Source organism: Bos indicus, chromosome 6 (assembly GCF_029378745.1).
Source record: "Bos indicus isolate NIAB-ARS_2022 breed Sahiwal x Tharparkar chromosome 6, NIAB-ARS_B.indTharparkar_mat_pri_1.0, whole genome shotgun sequence".
Lineage (NCBI taxonomy): Eukaryota > Metazoa > Chordata > Mammalia > Artiodactyla > Bovidae > Bos > Bos indicus.
Genome location: NC_091765.1, coordinates 91,122,684 through 91,150,521, shown reverse-complemented (window position 1 = coordinate 91,150,521; position 27,838 = coordinate 91,122,684). Strand labels below are relative to the sequence as shown.

The following is a 27,838-nucleotide window of genomic DNA, read 5'->3' as shown; positions in this document are numbered from 1 at the left end:
TGAAACAGTGCAATTAATCCCTAGAAGGCTAGAGTATTACATAAAGAAGACAAAAGCTAGTGCTGTCTATAAGTATGATCTCCCAAGCCCTGAGTTGTGCCCTCTGCCTAGTTTCCAAAAACAAACCATTAGAGTCTAAGAATGTAGGAGATAATGTTCCCCAAAGGAAAAATATACTATGAGTAAAAAGACTTTATTATGGTGCCACCTAGTCTGAGACAGCACTGGACATGCCACTTCCCCTTGTATTGAGACATAGGGAGATCAAGAAATAGAGACATAGAGATAAAGAGGAAATGGCAAATGTTGGAGGTTATAAGTAGTTATTGGGAATTTATTATTTTACTGTTATTTTTTAATAAGTGATATTTTGTTTTCATTTGAATGTCTAAGAAAATTTGCTTCATGGTATTTAACAAAGATGACTTTTAAGAATTATTATTCCTATGTTTGTTTCCCTAGTATTTGACATTGTGCAGCAAAGAAATGGTTATGGAGAAGCCCAGTCCGCTGCTTGTAGGGCGGGAGTTTGTGAGGCAATATTATACTTTGCTGAATAAAGCTCCAGAATATTTACACAGGTAAATTTTAATTGGATTATTTACTATTTTTATTTACTTTTATTTTCTTGAATATGACTACATATAAATTTTGTCTTTCCTGTCTCCTCGTGTCCTGACAAGTATCTTTACAAAGCTCATGCAATATTTTAACAAACTGATGACATAAAACCCATCTTTTTCAAGTTTCCTCCTTGAATGAAATCTACAGTAAGAAAAACACTTACCAGATCCCATTATATAACACATTCACATCTATATACCCACTTACACATACACAATTACATAGTCTGGTATTTTATGTTTCTTTCTTTCTTTTTTAAACCACAGACTTTACCAACTAATGGGTTCTAGTCTTGATGGAAATCACAGGTTAAGTTGCTTCGTTTGGTTTTTGTGTGGTTTTTAAAAGTTCTCTGTAGCAGTGTTAGGAAATGAATCAGTTAATTGATTTCATTTGTGAAAATTCCTTCAGATTGATTCACAAGAGAATATTCCTTTGTGAGATGGCAACAGTAGCCTTGTTTACTAGTTTGGCAAGACATGTATGAGCTTACTTTTTTCTGGAGATTGAAATGAAATTGATTTATATTATGAGTAGTATTTATAATTTTTGTTCTACCTGTTGTATTTTTTAGTAGGTCAAAGATAAGTGAGACCTTTGTAAGGATTAGGCTGTGCCAGCGTTTATTGTAGAACACACTAGCCAGATGTGTACTTCTGTGTACTTAAGGAGAAGTACGTCATTGCTGCTTCGTATGGGAAAGAATGTTAAAGGACTTTTCTCTTTTATATATAGGTTCTCTTTATAAATGTGCTGGGCATTCTAAAGTTCTATTTTGCATTGTGCCCTGCCATTGTTAAGCATGTGTGTAATATTCCCTATGTTATTCCAGGAGACATTTTTAGATAACTAACACTGCCCCCACCCCCCAAAAGAATCAGTACCTGTACATTTTTCTGATTATAAAAATAGAAACATTCCTGTTGACAGTATATGTGAGTTTGAGGGAGAATGGAATTATTAAGGCTTTTCATTATCTGAAATTTTGTCTTCACAGTGTAGGTATTAGCATTTTTAACTTTTCCTTTTTATAACAAGGAAAAACAAGACTCTCTACCATAATTTCAGGTAACAGCACAGACTTCTGTTTTATACTTAGCTTGTATAGCAGATTTCCCTATTAATAAAACATTTAAGTTTGTTTAAAATTTTTCAGTTACTAACACGGTAGTGCATATCCTTTCTTATACGTGCATTTTTGTGCATCTTTCTAGTTGTTTCCTTAGGATAACTTCCTAGAAATAGAACTGTTAAATCAAAGGTATGATTTTCTCTAAAGCTTTTCTTATGCACACTTAACAGCCAAATTGTCCAAATGATAACTGTATACATGCTTGCCAGTAGTACATGGGAGAGAACAGTGTAAACAGAAAAAAAAATATGGGTAGTGGTTAAAAGCATGGGCTCTGGAGTCAGCTGCTCTGACTTGATAGGTGTGTAACATTTGAGGAGTTAATTTAACCTCTTCTGAACTTCAGTTTGTTCATTTAGATAACAGCACTTAGGTTAGTCCTGAAGTTGTTAGACTAGAATGAATCAATACATGTGTAGTGCACTGAGAATGTTGTTTGTCATAGAGGAAGTCTTCATGTTTTATTGCAGTAGGAGCTGAGTTCTCTTTATGAGAAAATTAATTTTGCATATTTGATAACCTTAATTTAGGAAGATCTCCTAGTTGCTTTATGTTAATACCAGAGAAACACTAATTTATCATGTACTTAAGAGCAGTATAAAAATATTGAGATATTAGATGCTAAAATTATATATATATATATTAAACTTGATCTCTGAATTATTTCAATTAATTTAAATCTAAACTTTTAACCTTAGCCTTTGGAATTAGTAGTCATTTGGAACTCTTAGTAGAATGAATGTTAAATAGTATCTGATTCCAAACAGATCTAAACAACTGAGTTTTTATATTTGACAAAAATGGGTAAATAAATAGCAGCATCAGTATTTAGAATATATTTTGAATGTCTCATTTTCCCACTTAACAGCATATAGATAACAGTAAGATGAGAATAGCTAAAGACAGCATAACTAATAGCCAGGCACACTAAGAATTCTATGTCATTGCTCATTTAATCCTTATAATAACTCTGTGGAGAAGTCACTCTTGTTCCAAGTTACCAAGGAAAGTGAACTTGAAGACTGTAAGTCTCAAGGTTACACAGCTAATGAGTGACAGAGCTAGAGCTGGAAACTAGCTCTGGTTAATACCGGGACTCTACTCCCTCTTAGACGTCTTTCTCTTCATAACTTTATGTTAATCATTATCAATGCTTTTTCAGGTTTTATGGCAGGAATTCTTCTTATGTTCATGGTGGTGTAGATGCTAGTGGAAAGCCCCAGGAGGCTGTCTATGGCCAAAATGTAAGTGTCAATTTCATATACATATTTAAGGTTATTTTAACTTATTTAAACTTTAACTTAAGTTAAGATTATTTTAAGTTAGAGAGTTGGAAAATAGCCTTCTTGTGCCCATGGATTTCTTCTTGAGTGTGATCAGTTAGCTGTGCTAAAATTTATGTTGCAATACCTGTCAAATGTGCTTTGAGTTCTTATAAACATTGATTTTGTAGGAAGCACAGTATTAACATTGGCATGGATACAAAAGAGAAAATGGGACATTTTTATATCACTGGTGTATTTTATACCTGAAACAGTTGAGACAGTGTATAACATTTATAGAAATGTGGGCTAAACCTTATGTTACAGGAGTGAGTAGAAATATATTCCTTATGACTTTGTAGAGGATGTGGGATTTCAGCTAGTCCCTGAATTATAGGATTGGCCTTACCAAACAAGAGGAAATTGAAAGAAGAAATGCAGACAGCAGTAAAGTAAAACCACATGTGAGGTCATGTAGTAGTCAACATAGTTTATGGAGCATGGGTCTGTCAGTAATGCATAGCATGGTGGAATGGATTCAAATGAGGCAGAGAGATTAAGTAGTTAGTATTCTAGAGTTGTTAGGAAATCGGTGGAAGTCTGTAGTGTTGAATAGGTAACTTAGTATTAAAAATGTAATGCAATATCATGAGTTTATATTTCCTCTCCACCTTCTCCTAATAAAGGATATACACCACAAAGTATTATCTCTGAACTTCAGTGAATGTCATACTAAAATTCGTCATGTGGATGCTCATGCAACCTTGAGTGATGGAGTAGTGGTCCAGGTCATGGGTTTGCTGTCTAACAGTGGACAACCAGAGAGGAAGTTTATGCAAACCTTTGTTCTGGCTCCTGAAGTAAGTTTTCATTTCAATTAATTTTCATTTATGTGATTTCATTTTGCAGTTAACTAGTTGCTTGAAGTGGCTAGAGTTTCCTCTTATAGGTATAGGTATGCATATAGCTGTTTTTGAGAAATCTGTGTTGGACCTGTTCGTTTATTTGAACTTTCTGTGCTTTATTTAGCAGAAAAAATGAGATCCTGATACAGATGTGCAAACAGATGATTAAGATTACAGAAATAATATTAAAAGTATGTTATTTAATAGTTTGAAAGTAGTCATTTCTTGAGTTTAGGTATTCTGTGATTTTCTTTATATTAACATTATAGCATGTTCAGCTTTGGAAAATTATATTCAGTATATATTATTTGTGTATTAAAATAAAAACTTTATTCTTTTTATGTCATACCACGTTTATGGGTATTTATGGAGTATTTGGGTGTTTTTTTTAATAGGGATCTGTTCCAAATAAGTTTTATGTTCACAATGATATGTTTCGTTATGAAGATGAAGTATTTGGTGATTCTGAACCAGAACTTGATGAAGGTGAGGTTCCTTTTAAGATACAAGGGTTTTATTGGTATCAGTACTCTTTAATGACATGTAAAGTGTGAAACTTACAGAAATTTGACTCTGTAACTGAGTCAAAGCCCCTTTGCTCCTTTTTCTTTTTTTTTTTTTGTTTGTTTAAAAAACAGATGTTTTTTATATAAAATTCATACACAGAAAGTGGAAAAAAATCTCCCTCAATGTCATTCTCTATAGATAACCAAGAATTCGGTGCCTACTACAGAATTTTATTGTATTCTATACCAACTGATACTTTCCTAAAAGTGGAAGTAGCTGATTCAAAGCTAGGCCTTTTTTTTTCATCTAATGTATCTTTGTTAGCTGTTGATATTTTTTTGTCTGTACCATAATTATTTAATCTTCTATTGATACACATCAGCGCGTTTCTGATTCTCTGTCATTATTGCTTCATTGAATTAATGTGGCAAAGGAAACCGAGTTATGACTTTAAGACCATTTTTTCTGGGAACTCTCCTGATGGTCCAGTGACTAAGACCCCGTACTCCCAATGCTGCAGGCCCGGGTTTGATCCCTGGTCAGGGAACTAGAACCCACATGCTGCAACTAAGATATGGCACAGCCAAATAAATAATATTAAAAAAAAAAAAAAAAAAAAGACCATTTTTTCCTACCCTTTCCTTTTCTTACTAATAGATCTTTTAAAAAAATAGCATAATTCCAAACTTCATCTTGCTTGCTTTTTTTTAAGAGAACAAGGAATATTAAGTGCCTTTGTACTGTCAAGAAACACGCTGTTTTTAAACTATTTTATGATTTCTTTGAACATTAAAAATACATATATGAAATTGTGTAGTAAGCCTCCTAAAAAAAGATGTGGTGTATTTTGTGTTGTCAGAATCAGAAGATGAAGTAGAGGAAGAACAAGAGGAAAGACAACCGTCTCCAGAACCTGTGCAGGAGAATGCTAACAGTGGTTACTATGAAGCTCACCCTGTGACGTAAGAATAGTGCTTGCAAGGCCAAATTTGACCTAAACTATTCATATCATGTAGTTGCAAGTGGTTTTTGTTCCTAGAATTGTTGCTGAAAGTAAATTCTTGATAAAGCTATGTAGCCAGTGCCTGAGTATTTACCATGTTATATGCAAGAAATTTGGAAAGCATTCTTAAAACGTTTAATTCAAAAATTGAACATGGTTTGGCCTAAAACTAATCACTTGCTAATAATGTGTACTGTTTGGGACAACACAGAGTAGGCATTTTATTTTTTAAATAATGGGTTTTCCTTATTCCTTATTCTTTATTTCCTTATTTCCTAATAGTTAGTGCTAAAGTAAACATGTTGAATAATCCAGTTTTTACATTTAGGTTAAAGAAATGCTGCTTGAGAGTATTGTTCTTCTGCCTTCTGGTTCTTAGTGAACTTCGTGTATTACTTGTTCTGCCCATTAATTAGAGAAATGCTGGATTTTCTCCTATTTAAGTTGATCATTTCACTCCTACTGAAAAGGGAACGAAATGTTTTGTTGTAGTAATGGCATAGAGGAGCCTTTAGAAGAATCCTCACATGAACCTGAACCTGAGCCCGAATCTGAAACAAAGACTGAAGAGCTGAAACCGCCAGTGGAGGAGAAGAACTTGGAAGAGTTAGAGGAGAAGTCTGCTTCTCCTCCGCCTGCTGAGCCTGTTTCTCTGCCACAGGAACCACCAAAGGTTAGATCAGAGGAACTCTTTAGACCCATAACATCACGCTTTCATACGGTGCCATTAATGAAGCATGACCTTTGTTCTGTTGTGTTTAATTGCTGAATAGTAAACTATGCTTTTTTATGTGTATGAAAGAAGCTGTGGGTTTTTTTTTGGTAATTCTGAGGAAATCGTACTTCACCCCCTAAAAAACACCCCTCAGAATAAAATTTAAGATTGATTCTTATCTGTGTGCAGTGTTTAGTACCATACATGAAATTATTCGAGTCCATGTAATAAAGCTGAGAGTTGCTCTTCCATTCTGTGTTAAGTCCTCTACACATGGATGCAAATAGGAGTCATGCAGTTTCCCAACTTAAAACAAATTGGCCTATTGTTAAAACAAGTGATATGTGTGCTATTTCTGGTTTAAATGGGAACAATTTCCTTACTACACCAAACTGTCTTGGAAAGATGAGTGATACCCATAGTGTTTCGTTTAAACCTACCTAAAACATCTTCTATCTTTCTGTAAAGTAGGTATATTTGGGTAGTGAGAGGAGGAGATTGCTTGTTCTATTTGTGAATGTCTGTTAAAGTTTCCAGCTAGTACTCTCTTCTTTCCTGTCCTTTCTCTCTCCCCTTAGCGCCATCACAACACCTTATCTTCCCCCCAAAAGGGGAAATAAATTGATTCTATTAGGTTCTTATTTTTCTAGCATGTGTAGTTGTTAGTGGTTTTGCTTGCCACTTGCTCATCTACTTAGAGTATATAGGAACTTGCTTGTGGATTTATTTAGTAGTTCAGACAGTCATAATCTTGCATAATGAGATTTTGAAACCTGGCACATAGACTGGCATGTGTGTGTGTGCCTTTCTTTTTAGGAGTCCTCCAATATAGAGCAATAGTTCAGAAATGAAAAGAAAATATATATTTGGAAGTTTCCCTATAGGAATGTTGGTGGTTTTCCATGATTAGTAGTCTAGGTTTGTTGCATTTCCTGCAGGCTTTCTCCTGGGCTTCAGTGACCAGTAAAAACCTGCCTCCTAGTGGCACTGTTTCTTCCTCTGGAATTCCACCCCATGTTAAAGCACCAGTCTCACAGGTAACCAATCTGTGAACACATTGGATTGTATCCTTGTTACATTGCCAATTGCTTATCTTTTTCATATTTTTTAAAATGAGTCAATCAGAAATTATGGATTAAATATACAAAAAAATTGTATTAAATGTCAGTTGCACCCACTTTAAGCGCCAGATCTCCATTCATCATCTACATAGGTGGTATTTGGGGTATGGGTGTGTGAAATACAGATTTAGTTAGTTTTAACAATATATATTGTCATTTAAAAGCCTTCTTAAAATAACCAAAAAAGTCCTTTTTATAAGTTTAAAATATCATTTAGCAAAAATATTTTAGGGAAAAAATTTGAAAGCCACAGAGTAGTATGGCATTATAAAGAATCATTGTTATTTTTTTTTTAAACAGAAAACTGAAAAAAAAAAAAACAAAAACAAAAAACCACTGCCTAAGCTCTCAGTCTGTAAGTGGTTCATACTGTTTAATTGAAGCCTGTACCAACTTATGACTGTAGTGTTTACCTTAACTGATCATTCTAGTATTCTGCCTTTTGTCTGTTTATCATCTTACCCACTTCAGAGCTTTCAAAAACATTGAAAAATAAAGACACTGGCTACCTAATGTGTTCATTAGTATACTTGAGAGTTAACCCAATTCTAAAGTAAATAGGCACAGTTAAAGGGTGTCCAGTACTTCTCCTACATTTTGAGTCAAGCTTCATTCTGGTATAAAATTTACATGTAAAATGGTTAGTGCACATAAAATTGTGTTTATACACCTCTTTCTGTGCTCTAAACATTGAAAGTGTGAGATTTCAAAAGTAGCTAGGAATTATTAGGCAGTCTGCCTGGTGTTGGTACACATAATTAGCTATGTAATAGAATACATGGCCTTGTGGTAGCTTTTCTTTTTTTTTCCAGCTAGATATTCAGGAAATACTGAGTAATTACCTCAGATCACAAACTAGAAGTCTGTCTTAATGAAGAAAATTATTTTGCCAAGTACTGATTGTACTTTTCTACCCATCTGAAGACTCAATAAGTGATTTTCTGAATTTTCTTTTGGAATTCTTGATTTCTTACCAGATTTGTGTTTGGAATCTTTTGAATTATTACTTGAATTTCAGAGAGTTGGCTACATTTATTTTAAACTTAGCGCTAGTTAAAAGTTAGAGTAACTAATGCCTATTATGCCTTTAGTATGGCACCACACATTGTGCAAAGTACTTATTTATTCTTACCTAATCCCTACAACCACCTTGTGAGAATGGTTACTATTATTATTCCTGTTTCACAGACAAGTAAATTGAGACCTCAAGTACTTCACCTAAGGTCAGACAGCTATATAAATAAAACAACAGGGCTTCGAATTCATGCAGTTGGATACCCATGCAAGCCTGTAGGTTTCTTCAGGCCTTGGAGGGCAGTGTATCTCTGCTCATCAAAGAAGAGTGTTTACATCAAGAAGAGGAGTGTTTACATCAAAGAAGAGGAGTGCTGTATCTAAGTCATGTCTATATATTACATTATATTAGATCCTAGCCTCTTGTCTAGAGAAATAAAATTTTAAGAAAAAAAAAAAGTAAGAGACTGGATTGTGTTTTAATAACTTATCCCCTTATTAAGACAGAATTTTAAACATTTATAATTTAAAATTTAAAATAAGTTTCTGATCTCCTTAAGCTGTATAAGAATGGATTCATAATTGTTTTCCTTTTGATTTAATAAACCATTCAGTTTTATTTTGTCACTTTGGTATAGTATCCATTTCCTTAACACTTTGAGCATCGATTATTAATAAAAGGCTTCCCAGGTGGTGTTAGTAGTAAAGAACCCACCTGCCAAGGCAGGAGACAGACATGGGTTCGATCCCTGGGTCAGGAAGATCCCTTGGAGGAGGAAATGGCAACCCACTCCAGTATTCTTGCCTGGAGATTGCCCTGGACAGAGGAGCCTGATGGGTTCCAGTCCATGGGGTTGCAAAGAGTCGGATATGACTGAAGCGACTTAGCACACATTAATAAAAGGAGAATTAAATGTAATTCCAAAGTATTGGTAGGCATTAGTTTAGAAGTAGTTAAGTTATTTTCTTGGAAGATTTGTTGGAAGTTGATCAGTTCATTTAAATAGCTTTTGTTTGGTTGAAGTACACATTAGTTGTGGTTTTACCTGCTATTCCTGAGTTGATTTGATGGTTTCATTTTTATTTCATATTCTGTTTGCTTTCATTTGTGGAATTTGTCATGTGAGCACACTTTCTGGTGGCATGGAATTAATTTTCAGGCCCTGAAGGTTGTATGTGGTTGTCTTAGTTACTTTATCTCCTTGGAGCAAGAATTTTTCATGAAATTAGTCCTGAAGAATTGTAAGTGCACAGCTGGCTTAGTTGACATATATTGAAAGAAATATTGATAATTTTTTTTTTGTCTCATATTTTTCTTGTACTGACATCAAATATCTAAAAAGTTGCTAAATTCATGTATGGGTTATTTGTAAGATGTTGGAATTTACTTAAACTTGTGTTTTTAATATTAAATCCTTAAAGGATAATAAGAACCTTTTTGTTTTGCTACTTGTAGTTATTTTTGTTTCAGTAATCTTTTGAAAAGAATCTGAATCAGTCAGCTAGAATTCTTTTTCTTGGATTGAATGAATTGAGGTTTTTCTAGATATTTAAATTAAAAAGTGTGATTTTCTATGTTTGTTCCTTAAGTACTAGCTTCATCAAACTTTAGAAAATATTTGTTCTTTAATAAGGTTTTTTATTCATACTGTTAAAGTTGTGCTTTTAGGCCCTGCCCTCCTCAGTTGAAATTTCTAAATAACTTGCCTTTTCCAGGCATCATATCCTCAAATTATTATGTAGTCTTAAATTCTAAATACAGATAGCAGTGGTCTCAGGGCTGTAATGTTGGTTCCCTGGTCAGGCTAGAACATTCTTCTACATGTTTTGAATTAGAGAACCAAATATAATTTAACTTTAAATGAACCATTAGTTACTGAACATCTGTGTTTAATAGCACTGTACTTGGTACTTTTTCTGGTGTAGAAATAAGATATGGTCCTTGTAGGAATAAGTACACATAAATAATTTAAATACCTGAAAGAGTTAGACATTGAAAATTTTTTTTTTAGCTAAAAATTTTAGAACATGGGAAGCAATTTCATTTTGAGAGAAGTAGAAAATCTAGAAGAAAAATAACTGAGTGAGACAGGCAAATTTATTAAAGACTGCTAGGATAGGAGATAATATACCTTTTGGTTACAGTGGGTGAAACTATAAATTGTTTTTGGAAAAAACATAGCTCTTTGTATCAAAATTTGTCCTTGCAAATCATAGTATCCCAGTTATATAAATTATGAAAGAGTTTGAGCCACTCTTGGGCTGAGGTACTCAGAAGTGGTCAGCCATAAAGACAGCTAGTTTTCTGATTTGAAGACACATTCTCCATATTCCTGCTGAGTGTTTTCAGCATTCTTTGAAGGTGCATATGTTTTCTCTCTTCCTTGGACCATAAATATTTGGGCAATAGACTGCCTGAAGAATTTGGAAATACTGAAAATGCCATGTATGAAGGAAAAGGTAATAGATGTAGATGTCATGTTATATTTTTAACATAGTTATTTAATTACATGTATTTAGCAGTTAGCAGAAACTTTTGGAGGGTAACTTAAAATGATCTATTACTTCTTCTACCACCCTCAAGAAACAGTTGAGAAACATTGTTGGGGTCAGTCCTTAAATGCATACCTCTCTCATAAGGAAGAATAACAGGGAGCTAAAGGACTTCTGTGACTGTTTGAGATGCTATAAACATGTTCCTATATTGTTTTTTGTGTGCATCTTAACTTTAAGGTAGTATTTTTAGGTGCCAGAGTATACTAAATTTTATATTTTGAATTACCAAAATATTGATTTTAAAAAATTATTCATGATGTGGAGTTTATATGAACACTAAATTTGAAGGGCAGCAAACTAGATAATTAGAAGTATGTATCATATATTTTTATCTTCCAAAGATAAAGACAGCTTTTTATTTTGTATATGTATTTACATGAAATGGCTCATCTTGCATTTTTTTACTTTCGTAGCAGTATCTGTCTCAATGTGGATGTAACTTTATTGAAAAAATACGGTTGTAAAAAACAGCTTATTATGAATTATAACCTAGAGTGAGAAAACAAAATTTACCCTACAGTCCTAGATTGGTACAGAATATCTTTATAAAAATTTATGTTTTACATATATAGGACATACACTAAAAAATATTCTAGACTTAAAATTACCATAATGCCTGCTGGTGACTTGGTTGTTGCTTTAGTTTGGTTGTTTTTCTCCTGTGGAATGTGTTTCTTTATAATGTGTTTTTTTCCCTTGTATTTTAGCCGAGAGTAGAAGCTAAACCAGAAGTTCAATCTCAGCCACCTCGTGTGCGTGAACAACGACCTAGAGAACGACCTGGTTTCCCTCCTAGAGGACCAAGACCAGGTGAGTCAGCCCCTCCTGTGATCTTCAGCAGTTAGCAGTTGAAAAGTTAGAGAAAACTGAACTGAAAAAAATTTTTTTAATTATAATGTATTTTATATGCAAATCCTTTTAGTACCAAGTTGCTTAAAGGCTAAAGTAATCTGATATATATACAGCCTGGGTAAAACAACTTTGAGGGGGAAATTAGTTGACATGCCATAGAGACATGTATTTTGAAAATAATAAGAGAATTTTGAGACACATTTTCTTTGGTTATTGTCACTGGTTCTAAGAATTCAAAACCGAGCTGCCAATAACCTACTCTCTTACTTAGCACTCTTATCTCTTCACAGATAAACAATAAGCACACCCTGATTCTTCTTATTTTGATTGTCTTAGGTATTAAGTAAGTTGCCATGATTTTTGACTTGTTTCCATTGTTAGCTAATATATGTAGAACCTCTATTTGAATTCTATGAATATGTTTAGATTGCTTTTGGGAGGAGGTGGGAGATAGTATACATCATATTTAGAAAATATACTTTTTTAATAAAAGTGTGTTATTAAACCAGGAGTTATGGGAGCTGGGATTCATCCCAACCTTGTCACTGAGTTTGTTATTTTGTGTAAGACCCTTAAATTGTGACATTCTCTTAAACCATTCAGTTACTACACAAATTTTTTCTGTGTGATGCCTTTTCTTTATATGCCTCATTCTGTTCCTTGTGTTAGTGGGAGGATCATATAAGATTTTATATATGTATATATGAGCACCCTAAGGTGTATAAAAGGTTATATAAATGACATTATTGCTGTTAAATTTACTGATTTGGCTATAATTTTATACAACAGTCTTTTATACAAGATTAATTTGTGAACTGTAAAGTACTAAACAAATATTTAGTACAAACACATCTCACTATCTAAAAGCAGTTTGGTGCCTGGGTGATTGCAAGAGTTTGGTTAAGGAGAAATACTTATACTTCTGATACTTGGCTTTCACATGATCAGACCAGTAGATCTCGAAGAAGGGACTTTAGCAGTCTAGTCAGTACCCTCGGTTAACACTTCAGTGTCATGTTGTTTTCTAACTAACCTACTAATAATAGGCAGTTCCACAACTCAAAGGAGCTTATTATCTTATTAAACTAAAACAAGAATATCAAGTGTTAGGGTTTTTAACTTTCATTGCTTTGAACTAATTTTGATTATATGACATTGTAAGCTTTAATATCTGCTCTGTTCCTCTTCTCAGGCAGAGGAGATATTGAACAGAATGAATCTGACAACCGTAGAATAATTCGCTATCCAGATAGTCATCAACTCTTTGTTGGTAACTTGCCACATGATATTGATGAAAATGAACTAAAAGAGTTCTTCATGAGTAAGTGGTTTACTTTGCTTTATGGTAAAATTAAGCAGGATGCGAAGAGAATTTTTTTTCTAATCATAAGACTTATTCCTCTTGACTTTTATTTCGGAGAAGTATTCTGTTGTTATAATCAGGATTTTCACATAACATTATATTCCAGATAATTGACGGTAATGCCAAATATTTTTGACAACTATTTTGATTTGCTGTAGATTCTAGAGTTTTTTAAAAAAAAATTTTTTTAGACTCTTCTTCCCCTTTGTTAGTTACCCATTTTTATTTTAAACTTTTTATCTTATATTGGGGTGTAGCCAATTAACGATGTGATAGTTTCAGGTGAACAGTGAAGGAACTCAGCCATACATACACATGTATCCATTCTCACTCAAGCTCCTTTCCCATCCAGGCTGCCACATGGCATTGAGCAGAGTTCCATGTAGCTATACAGTAGGTCCTTATTGGTTGGTTATCCATTTTAAATATAGCAGCATGTACATGTTGATCCCAAACTGCTTTAACTATCCCTTCCCTTTTATCTGCTCCCCGCCCCACAGTCATAAGTTCGTTCTCTGTGAGTCTGTTTCTGTTTCATAAGTAAGTTCATTTGTGTCATTTCTTTTTAGATTCCATGTATTATGTCATATGATATTTCTCCTTCTCAGTCTGACTTCACTCAGTATGGCAATCTCTAGGTCCACCCATGTTCCTGTAGATGGAATTATTTTATTCTTTTTAATGGCTTAGTAGTATTCTATTGTATATATATTCTACACTGAGTAGAGTTCTTTTTTCATAATATGATTTTTAAAAAAACATTTACCTCTGTACATAGTATGTATATCTCTAGGTACCAGCCACCTTTAATTGGTCAGGAGTATAAGGTTATATCAAATGTTTCCCAGTGACTGTACTTAGTGTTGATTGACCTGGTTCTGTAGAGGTTAGAAGAGAGAGCTGAGTGAATCAGTCTTAAATTTGGAAATGGGATTCATCTGGCAAATACAAATCTAATATAGAAAATAAAATTGTCTCTCTAAAATGTGTAGGTAACTTTTCCTTTTGAATGGACTGATAAAGATGCAGGACAACAGAATAGGCTAGTTGTTGGCATCTTAAGTGAATGACCTGTAAGAGTGAAAAGTATCTTAATGTGCACTGGCTATAGCAGCTTGCAAGTTGTGTTTTGAAATGGATCAGGAGAATGAGGTATTTCATTCTGAACTGTTAAAGTTACAAAATATCCTGTTAAAATATTTTATTTTATCCTTTGTGTAATGTATATTTTCACAGGTTTTGGAAATGTTGTGGAACTTCGCATCAATACCAAGGGTGTTGGGGGAAAGCTTCCAAATTTTGGTTTTGTGGTTTTTGATGACTCTGAACCAGTTCAGAGAATCTTAATTGCAAAAGTAAGTGACTTAAATGGCATGATTGAATACCTTCTTATTCCTGTTGTATTTAATGTGCATTAGTCTTTTTTAAATGGTACAGTTAAAAATAGTTTACTATGAACTAGTATTTATGCAAAGAATAAAGATGTGTTAGTAGTTTTAAAATTTGAGGTATGGGTCATTTTAAAATAAATTTGTTTCATTATTTACTCTGGTAAAGAAAGTTGGATATTGAGAATAGATTGCATGTTGAGAATTTTGAAAGTTTTTTTTGTCTTTTAGGATTTTCTTACTTTCTTACGTAAGTGATTTCTTACTTCTGTAAGAAAGTAAGAAAATCACTATTTCTTACACCACTATTACTGTCTAACCTGCCCATGTACATTTTTTTCTTCCTTTTTAAAGCCAATTATGTTTCGAGGGGAAGTACGTTTAAATGTGGAAGAGAAAAAGACAAGAGCTGCCAGAGAGCGAGAAACTCGAGGTGGTGGTGATGACCGCCGGGATATTAGGCGCAGTGATCGAGGTCCTGGTGGTCCCCGGGGAATAGTGGGCGGTGGAATGATGCGCGACCGGGATGGAAGAGGACCCCCTCCGAGAGGTGGCATGGCACAGAAACTTGGCTCTGGGAGAGGAGCTGGGCAGATGGAAGGCCGCTTCACAGGACAGCGTCGCTGAGGCTCCACTCTTGGCAGAGTCTTGGCAGTGGTACATTATTCATCGTGTTTGCATTCTTGTTAATTTTTTTTTTGGCTTTGGAATGTGACACAGCCTTTTTGATCATTTCTTTGATGTGAAAAGCATCTTTCAGTTATCAGTTAAATTGAGGTGGACATTATTTCCCCAATTTTACAACAAGATTCGCATTGTTAATTTATAAATCTAGACTTGGAGAATTAAGGACTGAGAAATGACCATATCTTAAACTGTCTACAACAAAATGAACTTAAAAGGACATGCCCAACTGAATTCAGGTCCTTTGAGTCAAAAAAATCCTCTGCTGCACATTTTGTTTAAGTGTTACTGTTTCTGCCTATTGTTGGAAACACAAATAGTGCAATTTGTGCAATTGGAGAATCTTGCCTTTTTTTCTTGGCTCCCCCCAAAAATACAAACCAACAGAAACTTGTTATGCACTCATCAGAATGCACTAATGGGTACTCTGAACTCATTAACCTTGACATCTGCAACAGGAGGCAACAGGGGAAAAAAATCTTTCATCTTTTTTTCCAGTAGAGCATAGTTTGTGAAATGATGAGGGCATTTTTACCTGCTTGCTGTGACCAGCGTGTGTACACATAAACCTTAACAAGACTACAAGTATATTCCAGAAGGAAGTCATTTAGTTATGAACTAAATAAAGATCAGAACTTCAAATGCTATGGTCTTGAATATTAGACCAGATTTAGTAGCTCCATATCTAAGGTTTTTTTCTACCTGCCCCTCTTCAGTACAGGGATGGCTGGCTGCTCAACACACTCTTCCTCCCCCTTTTCCTTTCTTTAAGCTGTGTACAGTGAAAATTGTCTTTACTGTATTTTTGTTCTCTGGTAATGTAATACGCATGATGGTGCCTTCTATTAATACATCATTCCAGTCTTGCTGGTAATTTTGTACAGTATAGTGTATAAATTGCTGTGCTGCAAAGCCAAACAGCTGCAAAATGTTGAGAAATCATTGAAGTATATAAAAATTGCAGTATCTTTAAAATCAGTAAAATTAACTAGAATATTATTTACCTTGTTCTTGAGTTAACAACTTTGTGTTCTCTGTGGGAGGGAGTCTTGTGTGTTTGGGAGGGAGAGTGAAGGAGGAAGTCAGTTATTTGAGTCAAAGTCTCTTGTTGACTTTTCTCTTAACCTGAAGGTGAACGTTGAAGCGTATCACTTGAGAGGTGCTTGGAAAAGTCAGTCAACTTGATGTACATTTTTAGTGACCTTTTAAAAGCAGTCAGATTCCATAAATGGCACGTAAACCTGAAGTGAGGATACTGCAATTTTCGGAGAAAAGAACAGCAGCTCTTAAGTGTTTGCATTTTCTATTTGGGGGGGCAGGGAACTGTCATTCATTTTGCACAATTCTTGACCTGATGTCAGCACCCGAGTGGCTCTGAATTTAAGTCTGGGACGACATCTTTTATTTTTACATGAATCTCTAAACAATTCTGTGAGCAAAGTTTGTAGCTGCTGGATTATTGTCTGTCTTTATAGCAAGTTCCGGTAAACCACAAATATGACAAAGGATATCCGATTTTATGCTTGGAGTATTTGGTACCTACCAGTTTCTGATGTTTCAGGCCAGGAGTGGGGTAAATAAGTGTGACCACTTAAAGCTGCTTGTAGCATGGAAGACTTCTCCATTCTGTCTTAGTAAAAGCAAACAAAAAATGCACTTGACATAATAGCAAACTGTTTCTTAATTATGAAACTGTTTGCTATTTAGTAAACTAGCAAATGATGCACATATTTTGTTTTCCATGTACCGGGCAATGTAAGTAAAATTAAGCCTATCCCTTTTTCCCCCCCTTGAATGAGGTCTTCCATGTTCGAGGAAAAGTCTTGCACTATTGGATATATTTTGGGGACACAGATTTCTCAATTTCCATTTTGGGGGGCTTAAGGATTTTTTTTTCCTGTTTGAAATACATTTACGCTTTCTAATGTATAGTACTTGAAGTTCTTACAAGAAAATTACTTTTGAGTTTTGAAGCTTTTATTCAAACTGCTTTTAAATAAGTGGTTTCTTGTCAGTGTTTTTTTTTTTATATATATAGCATATTGTTCCTCTTTCATTTCTTTCTCTTCCTTCATTTGATATATATATATATAAAATTTTCAATCCAAGATATTGCCCTACCGCCCATGAAAACTGTTCTGGCACCAAAAGTAATGATAAATGTTAAGTGTAATAGAAAATTAAAGCAAAGAGCCATTCAGCTTCAGTCTCTACATACCATGAATAAAACATTAAAACATCACATGGAGAAGTTTACATGGTGATTGTTCACCTGCAGTACTGTGGACTTTTAACATTTTGTCCCCTTTTCAGTGAACCAGAGTAAAAATATTCATCTACCATAACTGTTATTTGCTGGGTTTTTTTATTGTTGTTGTTTGTTTGTTTTTATTTTTTGGATGGTAATATTCTATTCTATCCTTATGACACTATTGCAACCAAATTGGCTTTACCATCTTGGCTTTAGTAGGTATAGAAGACAATGGATTACCATCTTTATTGCTGTAATGTGTTAAGCATTATATGCTAGTAGTATCTAGTTTAATTGTTTCAGGTGGAAAGTATTCTTTGAGTTTCCATTTTGAATGTGTTTGGACTAAACAAACAATAAACTACTGATGTCTGCAGCATTTTATCTATGTCCCTAATTTAATCTATAGGTTTGTGTTCTGAAATATTTTCTCCCAGTGGCATTTCACACAACCTCAGTAAAATAAGGAATTGTTCTAAAATCAACTGATTATTATTTGTGAAATTTGATACATAAATTATTTAAGTAAGACTTGAACATAATTACTTGAACTGAGATAGATCCCAGTTCAGTTAGATAGCTGATAAACAAGATAGAGAATGTTAGACCAGAATAATAAGTGGTGAGGAAGGTAAGAAGCAGACTACTAAACATTTATTTATTTGTTTTTAATAATCTTGGGTTTTCCAAAGGATTGCTACTTCATCTCAGAAGGAAGAGAGGATGGGAAGATCGAGGTGATCTGAAGTTATGGACATGACCAGTTCAGCAATTGGAACAAATTTGTGAAGCTCTAAAAGAATATTAAAAGGGAAAAGAATCATTCAGTCATAATTAACAAATATATTCTTCAAATGAAAAATAAAATCATAAGGCATATGTAATTTTAGAACTTGAGACTTTTACTTTGTTAACAGGGATAGTACAAGTGAATTTTTCCTGATATATTTATAACACTGTATGAAGATTCCGTAAATCAATCTTTACTAGTTTGTACTGGAGAAAAGCTAGACTGTTATTCAAGTACTTTTAGGAAGTAAGACTTAAGATTTTTTAAGTGTCTATTAGGCTCACTTTCAATTATGATGTATAATAACATTTAATTTTATGGCTATGGAAAAACATTCAGAAGGGATAAAATGTATGTACCATACTATATTGAAAACAAATTTGAAGAAGTAAAATATCGTTTGGTCCAGGAAATATGGAACAAAATATTTGAAAGTTGAACCACACATGATGCTTCGTTTCAATTGTTATATAATATAGTCTTTGTATCAAGTAAATGAAAATGTAATGAATAGATGTTCATATTTTTTCTTCAGGATAACTTGCTCATCATAATTTATATTTCAACTTCAGGTGAATACTTGATTTTTTTTTTCCTTTTCAGTCTGTTTTCATAAGACTTTCTAATTATTGTCTTGATCATTTTAATGCCAGAATTCTAAAGTATCTTAAATGACTGGGTAAATGAATTATGTTTTATTATGTTCTGAAAGATTTCCCTTCATAAAAGATATGAGTAGTTTAATAGATCATAAAAGATGTCAGTAGTTTTGTTTAAAGCCATTTGCATAGTTAAGTCAGAATTCCTTCAGTTTTCAAGGTATTTTTGACAATTGAAGTCTTCCAATCTGTTTATGTAGTATGTAACCACACCTTGTACTTAAGAATTAATAGGAAATGAAATTGGTTTTTAGCATTACCAAATACTGGGCAAAATACTATAAGTGAGAGTTTAGAATTAAACATTCACAGTAAGATTACTACTCTTGTCCCTGATCTCCTAAGTTTTGATAAAGCTGGCTGCCTACTTGGAATGCTTTCAGTTTTATGACAATAAACTCATCACCCCATAACCACCACCACCTGCCCCCTACACACATACCTATCCTTTCTGTCCTCAGCCTCTTTCTCCACAAGTTTTCTCTGAATGGTTTCATTTAGGCCAGGAATTACCTTAGCTTCAGTATATTGTCCATTCAGTAAATTTCATGTAGTGTGATGATAAGAAGTGGGCTTTGAAGATAGCCTGGCCTTGAATGGGAACTCCACCATTCAGTGGTTAGCCATTTTCTGTGCTCCTGTTTAACTCATTTGTAGACTGAGGAGGAGGAGTGTGAGGATTCAGTGAGTTAATACGTGAAGCTCCTGGAACAGTGTATGGGGCGTTCAGTTAAGTGTTGCCTGTTACTTTTTTTTATACAGTTGAATTTCTACTGTCTACTGATAATTATGTTTCAAACATTTCTTTTTTTAATCCTATTTTGCCTTGTCCCCTTTTAAAGTCCTGGTGGTGGTTTAGTTGCTAAGTCATGTCTGACTCTTGTGACCTATGGACTGTAGCCTGCCAGGCTCCTCTGTCCATGGGATTCTCCAGGCAAGAATCTTCCCGACCAGGGCTCCTGCATTATAGGAAGATTCTTTACCAACTGAGCTATGAGGCAAGCCCTTTGAAATTCAAAATTCAGAAGTCCAAAGCCATGTGTTTTCTAACTGCCATGCTTCTCTAAGTGGTGTGCATACCTAATTCTGTGATAGTGAACATCTCTGTTAGCCTAAAAATGTTTGAAGTCTCATCTGTTCTGCTTAATATTTTCTCTTTGTCTCCCTTCTGTCCATTTTTCAGGATGAGGAACAAATAGCATTTGTTCATGCTATTCTGATTAACTTTCACTGGCTTATTTAATTCATTAACGGTTGAGCTTCTGCGTGCCAGGTGTGTTTTAGGTACTGTTGATAAATAATGAAATAAAACAAGGTTCCCTGCTCTCAGGTTAAAAGGTCTGAAACAGTGGTTGCATATTTAAGGTAGCTAAGGGGACTTCCTTCACAGTCCAGTGGTTAAGATTCCGTGCTTCCACCTCCGGGGGAGCTCAGGTTCCATCCTTTTTTTTTTTTTTTTTTTTTTTAAGGAAAAACTAGGAAGCCGACTGTGAGGAGGTTGGTCTTCATGACAAAAACAATAGGAAGTTGGTTTATTTGGTAGGATGGTAATTCTATTTTGAAATACCTGGCTACAGAGTAAGCAAAGTGAAGGAGTTAATGAGTAAGTTGGATGAAAGGATGCTGTATTTCAGTAAGCCATGATAGTAGAGTGGTTGTACTAGCTTGGACTAGAGTGATGTTAGAAACCTCAACAATTTGAAAGACTTTGTGGGTAAAACAGCCTGGTCTTGGTGAGGAAAAAGGTAGTATCAAAGAATCCAAAGTTGTTCCCTTGCATAACTACAAAAGCAAAGTGATATGTAGAAAGTTTTAAAACCAGCCTTTCATGATGGGGAGGCAGGAGTGTTCTAAAAAAGTGTATGTTTTAAAAAACCATGCTTTCTTGATGGGGAGGCAGGAGTGCTAGTGGAACCCTCTTGGATTTTGATATGAAGTGGACCTAAAAGAAGAAGCTGTATAGGAGAGTGTAATTTAGACTCGTGCCTTTTAATTTCCAAAAGAGTATATAGAATGATTTATGTACTGTGTTTTAACACAAAAAAGCATGCTGTGCCCATTGTAGAAAGTACAGATAATCCCACAGAATGAACTTGACAGTGTAACCCATGGATGATTTCTATAAACAGCTTGGTGGGTGTGGGGGTGTGTTTTCCTTCATAATTGTTTTAATGAAGACAGACCACTTAACACTGTTTGTCAAGTGTTTATTGAGCACCTGTGTGCCCCAGGCCCTGTTCTTGAGGATACATGAGCAAGAAGTTCCTTAGTAAATAAGATGTAAAAGAAGATAATACAAAGCAACTGAGTGGCAACTTTAGAGACTGTTCCCCAGTCACCTAGAGTTGACATGGGACATAGGAGCACTCCAGTCAGAGGGACCAACTAATGTAAAGCCTACGAAATTAGAAAAGTGGAGAGGGTAATGAGAAGCTGCTGCTGCTAAGTCGCTTGTCGTGTCTGACTCTGTGCGACCCCGTAGACGGCAGCCCACCAGGCTCCCCTGTCCCTGGGATTCTTCAGGCAAGAACACTGGAGTGGGTTGCCATTTCCTTCTCCAATGCATAAAAGTGAAAGTGAAGTTGCTCAGTCGTGTCCAACTCTTAGCTACCACATGGACTGCAGCCTACCAGGCTCCTCTATCCATGGATTTTCCAGGCAAGAGTACTGGAGTGGGGTGCCATTGCCTTCTCTGATGAGAAGCTGGGATAGGTGGAATTGGGGTTCAAGGGGTGGCAAAGTGGTAAGAGGTGAACTAGACTGGATCATGTAAGCAGCCCACATACTGAGTTTATTTGGAGAAACTAATTGCTACATATATACTATACTAACCTAAAGCAGTCTACAGATTCAGTGCAGTCTGTTTCAAGATTCCAATGGCATTTTCCACAAAATAGGATTTAAAAAAAAAAATCCTAAAACTTGTTTAGTAAGTAAGCATTAGTCACTCAGTCATGTCCAACTCTGTGACTCCATGGACTACATAGCCTGCCAGCCTCTGTCCGTGGAATTCCCCAGTCAAGAGTACTGGAGTGGGTTGCCATTTCCTTCAATTGCAACATGAAGCCATTAATTATGAAGACAGTTAATCATGTGAGTGATACGCTGTGTACAGGTTAGGTAGGAGGTTAAGAATGGAAACTGGAGGCTGTTGTGATATCTGAGGGGGAGGGAAATAGATTTAGGTTATTTTTTGGCAGCTGACATTAGGTGTCTGAAAGGAATTGAGGCAAGTTCTAAATAGCATAAGTATACAAATCGATAAAAACTAACCAGTAAAATAGATATCTTTACACCCATTTTCATCTCTCAAAATTGAGTTTTCTCCAATATCTGACCTAATATTTAGGCAAACCCAGGTGTAGTTATCTTTTATGGACAATGAGACGGAGGCTCATAAAGTGTATATAGTTACACAAGCATGAAGTAATTTGAAATACTGGATTAGCTAAAAGTGTTGCTCTGCTTCAAAAAGTAATTTTAGAAAAAAGATGAGTTTTAAGCAGTGAGAGTTTAAACTTTGCAGTGAATTTTACTCTGGCTTTATTTTACAAAATTGAAAAATATCAGTTTCCAGCATGAGTAGGCCTAAAATTAACGATCCTTTAATCAGGAACTACAACATTCAGGAAGTTCAGCATTAATTAAAGTAATGAGGCAGGGTGTAGACTTGGAACAGAAACTAAATACCTGTTAAATACTGTGAGAAAATTTTTGAGGACCTATTATTTTATTTAGGTTACTACAACTTACTCTGATAATCTGATTTTCCTTTATTTTTAAAGAGGTGAACTAAAGCTTGGAGAGGTGAAAACAAAGCTCTACTTGACATGTAGCAATGAGGATAGTGACCTGGAATAGAAAACAGATGTGAGACATTTCAGTTGGAATGTGGCTTACCAGGAAGGATTAGTGATGTTTCAAAGCAAGCAGTGAAATTACCAATATGTGTGAAGGCAGTGAGAAAGATTTGTACAGCAGTTAGTGAATATTAGCATCTTCTTTGGTGGCACAGACAGTTAAGAATCTGCTTGCAGTGGTGATGCAGGAGACCCATGTTCGATCCCTGAGTCAGGAATATCCCTTGGAGAAGGGAATGGCAACCCATTCTAGTATTGCCTGGAGAATTCCATGGACAGGGGAGCCTGGCGGGCTACAGTCCATGCGGGTCACAAAGTGACATGGCTGAATGACTTAACACATGTGCCAGAAACTCTGCTCCCTGGGTGCTGGCTGGCAATACAGCTGATGCAGCCTACCCTCAGAAAACTTGTAGTTTTTGAGGGAGGCAACAGACAAACAGTTTCAGTCCTCATTAGTCCTGGGCATAATACAACTCATTTAGTTCCAATAGCAATCCTGTGAGGTAGTTCAGTTCAGTCACTTAGCCGTGTCTGACTCTATCCAACCCCATGAATTGCAGCACGCCAGGCCTCCCTGTCCATCACCAACTCCTGGAGTTCACTCAGACTCACGTCCATAGAGTCGGTGATGCCATCCAGCCATCTCATCCTCTGAGGTCCCCTTCTCCTCCTGCCCCCCAATCCCTCCCAGCATCAGAGTCTTTTCCAATGAGTCACCTCTTTGCATAAGGTGGCCAAAGTACTGGAGTTTCAGCTTTAGCATCATTCCTTCCAAAGAACACCCAGGACTGATCTCCTTTAGAATGGACTGGTTGTATCTCCTTGCAGTCCAAGGGACTCTCAAGAGTCTTCTCCAACACCACAGTTCAAAAGCATCAATTCTTCGGCACTCAGCTTTCTTCACAGTCCAACTCTCACATCTATACATGACTACTGGAAAAACCATAGCCTTGACTAGACGGACCTTTGTTGGCAAAGTAATGTCTCTGCTTTTGAATATGCTATCTAGGTTGGTCATAACTTTCCTTCCAAGGAGTAAGCGTCTTTTAATTTCATGGCTGCAGTCACCATCTGCAGTGATTTTGGAGCCCCCAAAAAGTCTGACACTGTTTCCACTGTTTCCACTGAATCCTGTGAGGAGTCCTATTTATTTTACAGATGAATTAAACTCAGGCACAGTGGGGTTGACTGCTTTTCCAATAGCATATGGTTAATAGTAGATAGAGCTAGTAGAGGATGTAATAGTGACTGGAGATGGGCTGTTCCTTCATCACTCCCAGGGGTGGTATGAAAGGCTTCAGGAAGTACATTTGAGATCTGAAATGAAGAGATGGCAGCTTTAAGGAAGAAGAGCATTCCAGATAGAGCCAATGCTGTGCTTGCAAGGAGCTTGGTGTGTTTAAGGACATTAATACCAGTGTGGCCATGATAGTAAGCAGATGATATCAAGAGGTAGTGAAGTGAAAGTCGTTCAGTCATGTCTGACTTTGTGACCCCATGGACTGTACAGCCAATGGGATTCTCCAGGCCAGAATACTGGAGTGGGTAGCTGTTCCCTTCTCCAGTCAAGAGGTAGGTAAGAGCTAAATTGAGGATGGCCCTGTAGTTGGATTTTACTCTTGAACTGGGATTGTAGGCATCTGGGCAAGGAAATGATGTGAGGAGCCTGTCAGGAAGGGATGCTGTGTTATAGCAGTGGTCTCTTGGAGTAGTGAAGATGGTGATAAATGGTCAGTTAATAACTGGGATACAACCTATAAGACTATAATGGATTTGATTTTTTTTTTTTTTTCTTCTTGTTTTGGCTGCACCACATGGCATGTGGGATCTTAGTTCCTCCATCAGGACTGAACCCTTGCCCCTGCACTGGAAGTGTGGGGTCTTCACCACTGGACTACTGGGAAAATTCCATTATGGACTGAATTTTGAATGTGAGGGAAAGATAATATTCAAGGATAACTCCTAGGATTTTGAAGCAACTTGGGTGGAAGGCAGTACTCTTACTGAGATAGAGAAGGAGATGAAGGAGCATGAATTAAATGTGGAGGGAAAAATCAACATTTCTCTTAGGGATTTCCCTGGTGGCCTAGTGATTAGGATTTTGGGCTGTCACTGCCACAGGGAACTAAAATCCCTGTGGAACTAAAAGCCACATGGTGTGGCCCAAACAAAATACCAGTTCTGTTGTATCCATGTTTTGTATGCCAATTGAATATCCAAGAAAAAATGTAAGGCAGTATGATATTGGAATTCTGAGAGTGCTATGCTGTGATTGGTCAGTATAGGTCTTTGCAGCTATTGGGTTAGATGAGATCATCTAGCAAGAGAGCACAGAAGAGGCTGAGGACAGCGCTCAGATAATCCCCGCATTTAGGGTTCTACAACAGGAGAACATGCAGAGAAAACAGATAAAATGTGGCAAATATTGGTGTCAAGGGAAGCTAAGTTTTGGGAATTTGTCTTGCAAAGTATAGTAAGTTGTTTAAATGCTGCTGAGAGGTCAAATAATTAGATGGACACTCAGATGGTAAAGAACCTGCCTGCAATGTGGAGACCCAGGTTCAGTCCCTGGTTCGGGAAGATCCCCTGGAGAAGAGAATGGCTACCCACTCCTATATTCTTGCCTGGAGAATTCCATGGACAGAGGAGGCTGGCGGGCCACAATCCATAGGGTTGCAAAGAGTCAGACATGGCTGAGTGAATAATACACAACTGCTAAAATAAACAGACCCTGAAATGTGTAATAGTTCAAACGCAATAGTTTTCCCCCCTCATATAAAAAAGGAGTGGTGGTGAAGAGGTCAGTAGTCGCTCCCTCACACAATCATTTAGGGACCTAGATGAATGAAGGCTCTACCAGCTTCACAGTGTGGTTTGAAGATCACATTATAATCATCTCCATTACTGCTAGATGGAAGGCAAAAGTAACATGGAGGATCTTGAATGGAGATTTTCATGGGCAAGGTCTGGGAATGGTACACATCTCATATTCCATTGACTTCAGTCACATGACCACCCCTAACTGCAATGGAAATTTCAGAAAATAAGTGAGCCACACATAGAGAAAAAAGGAGCCAGCTTATTGTGAGTGTCCAGTAGTCTGCCACACACAGATGGCTTTATATAGGTCGTAGTGACTTTTGGGAAGAACTATTCCAATGAAGTGAGAAGGATGAAAGCCCAAGAGAGAACAGGAAATTAACAATTTTTTATGTAGGTTTGCTATGAATATCTTGGAGAAGGAAATGGCAACCCACTCCAGTATTCCTGCCTAGAGAATCCTGTGGTCTGGGGAGCCTGGTGGGCTGCCATTTATAGGGTGGCACAGAGTCAGACACAACTGAAGCAACTTAGCATGCATGAGTGCTATGAATATAAACAGAGGAAGGGGATAGAGGCTGGAGGGAGAGAGGGAACATCAAGGGAGAGTTTGTAAGAGTCATCAGTGCAAACAGAATATGCTATTTTTAATATTTGAGGAATGGATTCCAGGTTTATACTATTATGATATAACTGTGTTGGTGACTGACAGATCAAATATAGTGTATACTGAATTTGACCAAGTATTGTACTTTAGGTTTCCAAATCTATTTGTCTTAAACACTTTTAAATGTGGCAATGAGTCACTGAATCAACTACTACATTGTGAACAGAATTATCTTTTCTATGACAAATGTCCATCTTTCCATCAAAGAACAAGAACTGCAAAATGAGTCAGTCTGTTTTAATAGAATGATAGAATGCATTCATAGCTGCATGAGCCATAAAATACTGAAGATAACCTTACTTTTTTAGTCTGAAGATTTTATGGCCCTTCCGTTCACTTGGTAACTCAACTGAAGTGATCCCAAAATCCCATGATCATTCAGTATCTCATGAGACCTAAGTGAGAGGTTTTTTAAAGTTTTCTTGCAAGAAACTGACTGAAGCACATTGTTTTGGGATATCCAGATACATAGAGAATGATTGTTGCCGAGTTATTTAACAGATGACTGCTAAGGTGAGAAAGAATTGGGCTGCTCAAAGCTAAAATATATAAATTTACTGAAAAAGATTTCTGGGCCAGCTATGAATTTCTTCTCCTCCTGTATGTCTATTGTTTTATTGCAATATCATTCACATACATAAAATTCACCCCTTTAAAGTGTACAATTCAGTTTTTAGTAGCTCTGCTATCCAGGACACACTCCTAACTGGATCAAGGAATTACAGAGACCAAATTCCATTATAAAATGGTTTTTATGATTTAATGTGAAAATAACAGTTTAAGGCATCCTCATACCTTACCTTGCAGAGGTATGGAATGAGGAAAAACCCTGTTTTGTGTGTGTGTGTGTGTGTGTGTGTGTGTGTGTGTGTGTGTGACTTAAGCATCTGCATGATTCTGACCTACCAGTTTTGCCTAATCATGGTTTGACTTAGTCTTTGCCTTAAACATAGCATTCCTAACTGCACCCTGCTTGGCTGTCTGTCATATGCCAGTATTGCTCATGTCTTTTAGTTCCCCAACCGTCTTAGCCACTTTCCTGTTATTTCATCCCTGTCCTCCCTTCCCCTTTCGTTATCTCCAAAATATTTCCCTCACTTTCAGTGCCCAGGCTGTCCTCCCCAAGGTCCCTTCTAACGTCAGTTCTGTCGTCACTTACCTACCTTCACCTTGCCTCGTTTACTTATCACCTCCTATATTGTCACTCTCATCTACCTGTCCCACACTGGCCCCACTGCCCAGACCGGAAAGGAAGCGTCGAATCGCTTCCAAGCCCGAACATTCCCGGGCGAGGGCTGCAGAGCCCACTTCCCGGCTCAGTGGAGGAGTTTGAAGAACGCTTCATCGCACTATTTTCACGGTTTCTCCCTTCCATTTTCACCCAATCCTACAAAACCACCACCACTTTTAGCCTCTCCGTGAGCACCAGAATCGCTTGTTGCTCCCAGTCTAGAGAGATCTCCCACCGAAGGAAAGAAGGAAAGGTGCTCCCTTACTTGAGGACGTAGGTGTATGCTGATACTAGCGTCTGCGCATCAGAGATTAGATCGAGAGCCGAGCCCCAGGTGAACTGGCTGGATGGGTGATGCCAAGCCAATCAGAGATCTTGACGACAGAGCTCAACCAATCAGAACACGGGCGGCTTGGCGCACTCGGGGGCGG

General features: G+C 36.4%; 1 protein-coding gene and 1 long non-coding RNA gene across 6 annotated transcripts in view; one reads left to right on the top strand and one right to left on the bottom strand.

The window, feature by feature from the left end:
* Window positions 1-17,756, top strand: part of G3BP2 (G3BP stress granule assembly factor 2) — a 92,697-nt gene extending 74,941 nt beyond the window's left edge. For 4 of the 5 annotated variants that reach the window (XM_070791597.1, XM_070791595.1, XM_019962937.2 and 1 more), the window contains 11 exons: window positions 463-581; window positions 2,919-3,000; window positions 3,705-3,878; window positions 4,319-4,409; window positions 5,290-5,392; window positions 5,926-6,106; window positions 7,087-7,185; window positions 11,547-11,649; window positions 12,884-13,012; window positions 14,291-14,409; window positions 14,797-17,756. In XM_070791597.1, coding sequence (XP_070647698.1) covers window positions 487-581; window positions 2,919-3,000; window positions 3,705-3,878; window positions 4,319-4,409; window positions 5,290-5,392; window positions 5,926-6,106; window positions 7,087-7,185; window positions 11,547-11,649; window positions 12,884-13,012; window positions 14,291-14,409; window positions 14,797-15,069 — 1,449 coding nt within the window. In that variant the 5' untranslated portion in view covers window positions 463-486 and the 3' untranslated portion in view covers window positions 15,070-17,756. Of the gene's footprint in view, window positions 1-462; window positions 582-2,918; window positions 3,001-3,704; window positions 3,879-4,318; window positions 4,410-5,289; window positions 5,393-5,925; window positions 6,107-7,086; window positions 7,186-11,546; window positions 11,650-12,883; window positions 13,013-14,290; window positions 14,410-14,796 lie in introns of those variants that run through there. The other variant, XM_070791598.1, reaches the window with a different exon arrangement.
* Window positions 17,757-18,009: 253 nt separating this feature from the next.
* Window positions 18,010-27,825, bottom strand: LOC139183651 (uncharacterized). Its single transcript, XR_011567231.1, has 2 exons — window positions 27,673-27,825; window positions 18,010-18,170 (listed from the first exon to the last, which is right to left on the bottom strand). It is a non-coding gene; the product is annotated as an uncharacterized lncRNA (long non-coding RNA).
* Window positions 27,826-27,838: the final 13 nt, after the last annotated feature.